At 39.7% G+C, this 4,145-nt stretch overlaps 1 protein-coding gene across 1 annotated transcript in view; it reads right to left on the reverse strand.

Moving 5' to 3' along the window:
* The window catches only part of LOC109953019 (extracellular calcium-sensing receptor-like), a 35,572-nt gene that overhangs the window by 9,918 nt on the left and 21,509 nt on the right, over positions 1-4,145 (reverse strand). The window contains exons 4-5 of the mRNA XM_020588363.1: positions 795-918; positions 12-225 (exon numbers count right to left, since the gene is read on the reverse strand). Of these exons, the coding sequence (XP_020444019.1) occupies positions 12-225; positions 795-918 (338 nt within the window). The remainder of the gene's footprint in view (positions 1-11; positions 226-794; positions 919-4,145) is intronic.

Consider the following 4,145-nt stretch of genomic DNA (forward strand, 5'->3'; position numbering starts at 1 on the left):
GGAAGCTCAGCTCAGAGTTGTTGGCCCTGACAATAGGAGTTGTCCTGTATGTGAAGAAAATGGCTGCCACAACAGCAGTAATGCCTGTTCCAAATAAGGCCGCTGTAGTGAGCAGTACTCCCATAATTTCTTCATATGATAGAAACTCTGCCTCCTTCTTTACACAGGCATCTCTTCTGTCATTGGACCAGGACTCAGGGTGGCATCGCTCACAGGTGACAGAATCTGAAAAAGCATTTGAAAGCAAAAGTGAGACGTGCAGAGTAGTTTCATCTTTCTTTTCTATTTTTCATCTTCTCTTTGCAAACAAAACAAAGACTACAGTATTACATGTTAATAAATGAATATCTTATGACAGGTACATGGCATACATAATAATTATTTAGATAGTTTCATAGCTTTTTACTTATTTGATTTTTATAACATCTGTATATATTCAACTGAAGAAATTACATTTTATGTAGTAATTTTTGACATTGTGACTCATAGATGTAACAAATAACATTTGGAGGAAGACAAATCATGCCAATATCCCTCACTTCACTTCATATGAATGTGACCCAGGATGGTCTGAACACAACACATTCTCCCCCAACTTCCCCAGGATTTTGTTATTGTTCTATAAACAGTGTCACTGGAATATTTAGCATGCACTAGAGTTACATATTCATTCTACACTGGGGCTTTAACCTTGACATGTACACATATTTCTTAGATCTGCCTTGTAAACATGACTGCTGTAAGAATTTTGTTTTGTTGCACAATGAAGTGCCAAATGTTGAATTTTACTAGACCTGTAATGTTGCTTATTTCTCCCTCTGCACATCTGATACAGTCATAGCAGCAGACAGGTTTTCCTTTCTGGAGAACCTTGCGAGTTCCTGGGGGACATTTCTCACTGCAAACTGACACAGGCACCTGCATGGACAAAACATCTCTGAGAAAAATGTATTGGCAACGACTTTGGGTTTTATCTTCGCAAACTTTTTGTGTTAACTTTTGAAACCAAACATTATAATACAGTAAGTACAATGACATGACACGGTCATATCAGGCACAGCAGGGCAGACAGTATCGTCACACACAGAACAAACTTTACAACAGCTTTTTCTCTGCCGCAGTAAGACTGATGTCAAATACAAAAATGTGAGAATATATGTACAATAACCCTTACTACCTCACCAAGCATAATGCCATGTCCAACTCCACCATGTGAATTACTAAGTGCAATGTTTGGAGTTCACTGTGGGAAATACTATTACAATATTTTTGTGTATTGTGTTTTAATACTTTGTCACCCTTATGTTACTTTTCTCAGAAGTGTTGTTCTGGCTTTTGACTCCCTACCTGATTCCAAAGGCGAGCTGCACAAGAATTCCGATATGCCTAGAATGTCTGTTTATGCATAAATGGCAAATAAAAATCTTGAATCTTGAATTGTTTACCTGTTGTGAGTTCTGTGCCCAAATAAAAGACTGAAGTTGCAGACTCAGCCGTTTGTCTGCAGGCAAAGATGCATCATAAAGACCAACTGTGACAAAGTCCACAATGCCATTTTCTGTTGGCTGCCAGTTTATAATTTCATACTTTGTTGCTAGTTCTCCATTCTCATTAAAGTAAACCTCATCTCCTTCCTTGGTTTTGAAATGAATCTTTCTTATGTGCTGTAAAACCTAAAGAGATTGAATGATTTTAATGTAATTAATTAGGGTGGCTGTGGTTCAGGAGGTAGAACGGTTTGTTTGGGTCATTTGTGCATGAATGGGAAAAGGTGTAATGCATGTTGAGTTTCCTTTAATTTTTAGGAAAACTATATAAGACAGTATGTAGGCCTGTTGGCTCACCAGCATGATAGACACTCTGCAACTGTTATTCAAAGTTTTGGACATATTTACTTCTACAAAGTAGAATTGATTTGATGAACTCACCATGTGTGGATCTAGCTGCACCTTGTTACATGTTTCATTACATTCAAGAATATTATGAAGTGCATGTACCACAGCATACACTCCTTTATAGACATTTTTAAATATAGGCATGAGTGACATATCAGTGAAGCTGTTTCTCACTCCAGTCAGATCTTCATGTCCAGTACATTCTCTCTGATTCTCTGATGATGCATTTGATTGATTGAACTTACAGTTAAATAGAGTTTCCCAGAACTCTGTAAACATTTTGTTACCAGATGAATTGAGTGGCTTCACATCTAACATGAACTCTTTCATGCCACTGACATGTGCTTTGGGGATATCTTTTTTATTTTATCTGGAGGATCTGTTTTAAGTAAAGACGCAGAATACTCCAGACAGATGCCCAGCTGCTGTGCAGTCTCTGTGAATATAGCCATGCCATCATTGCCATAATCATCATTGGTTCTAATAGCTCCAACCCAAGTCCAACCAAAGTGCTTGACCAACTGGGCCAGGGCTCTGCTCTGATAGTAGTTAGTGGGTACTGTTGTGAAGAAGGATGGGTATTTGGTTTTGTCACTGAGACAAGCACAGGTGGCAAAGTGGCTGATCTATAAGAAAAAGGAATTAAAAATTAAAATATAAGGATAAAAATTTAAGATAGAAAACATTTACACAGTAATATTTCAGCAGCTTTAATCACTGCAAATAAATAACTCTATTCAGCAAATATTAAATTATATACTAATCTTACCCACCTGTGAAATACGAAAGGCACCAATGACAGTAGCTATAGCTATGCTCAGAGAGGAAGCGGTCTCTCCCATAATGGCTTGCACTTGTCCAGGTCTGGTACATGGAGCCTCACTGGGTGCAGACACATCTTCATTACCATTAGCCAAAGCCTGTGCAACCCTCGCACTTCTGGCAGTAGAACCACAGTCATCATAAAGGTAGTAGGTCTGTGCTGTTATTAATCTCCTCAGTGGCAAAAATCATGGCCTGGGCATACTGGAACTCTCTGAAATTCAGACTTTATGGAAACAGTTTTAAACTGTTGGACTAAGAGTAGTACTTGAAACAGAAACATCAGAGTAGTACATGGAAGTTTTACTAATACACAGAGCACATAATAGTTCATCCACTTCCTCTTAAATATTTTAAGTCTTGTTAGTTTTCAACCATATATTTTACCTGGTGCATTCCAGTGGCAGTGGTTTGTGCATGTAGGTATCCTGTCTGTTTATCCAGCTGCCGTGGAAAGAGAAGATTCCTCCCAGTATAATGTCTCCATCTTTAGATACCTGTGGATTCTCAGGATCCCCCATCTGCCGGCACATCAGCTCCTCAGCCTGAGAGAAAGACACCACCAACAACAGCTGTAAAAGTGCACAACCCTGCTCTATCCATCTCTGTGTGGATGTCATACTGTCTGAGAGAACTGAACCATTGGGTGGCATCACATGTACATTCAGACCAACCAGAAATTTGTACTGGTATTTATACATTTTGGATTAGCATAAAAAATAAAAAGATAGGATCACTAGTTCATCTCTCTTGACCTACCAGGTTGGGTCAGAGGAAGGAGGTGCCCAAATAAAAGAGTTTGGTCTATAGCCTATAGTAAAAATATTTCCATGTTTGAATGAAAGTAATGTCAGAAATGCTTCATTGAGCTCATTCTAATTACTCATTCATTTGTGCATATGACATGCATTGGGTGACCATTTTCTTTTTTGTTTAATTTTTTTGGACATCAGTTTTCACACACAGGTCAGACAAACAACTTCTAGAACTAGTAGCAACTGAGGCAGATGCAGTAGTCAGAGACAGAAACAGTTCCGGCTGTTAAGGAAACGCTCGACACAAGGGTGAGCGAGCGGAGAAAACAGCAGACCCAGGCGGCTGGCTTTGGTGCAAGCAAAGATTTATTTACAGTGTTAAAGTAGTGCATCAATATATACAAAGTGAAGTGGTGAATATAACCGGGTGTCGACCAGCAGTAGCAGGAGTTATGGTACGTGGAGTGATGATGGACCGGGCTGCAGGGGTAGGAATCACTCCTGGGCTGGTCGGGCAGGAGATCCGGTTGACTGAGGAGGTAATAGGAGAGATACAGTTAAATTGGAGACTGTGCATCGACCTGTGATGGTGGTGGCTGGTGGAGCTGAGGGTGCCAGGATCCAGAGGAGAGGTCCAAACGTAGAAGGAAGCAGTGAACACACAAACATACGT

Source organism: Monopterus albus, unplaced genomic scaffold, assembly GCF_001952655.1.
Source record: "Monopterus albus unplaced genomic scaffold, M_albus_1.0 scaffold532.1, whole genome shotgun sequence".
Classification (NCBI taxonomy): domain Eukaryota; kingdom Metazoa; phylum Chordata; class Actinopteri; order Synbranchiformes; family Synbranchidae; genus Monopterus; species Monopterus albus.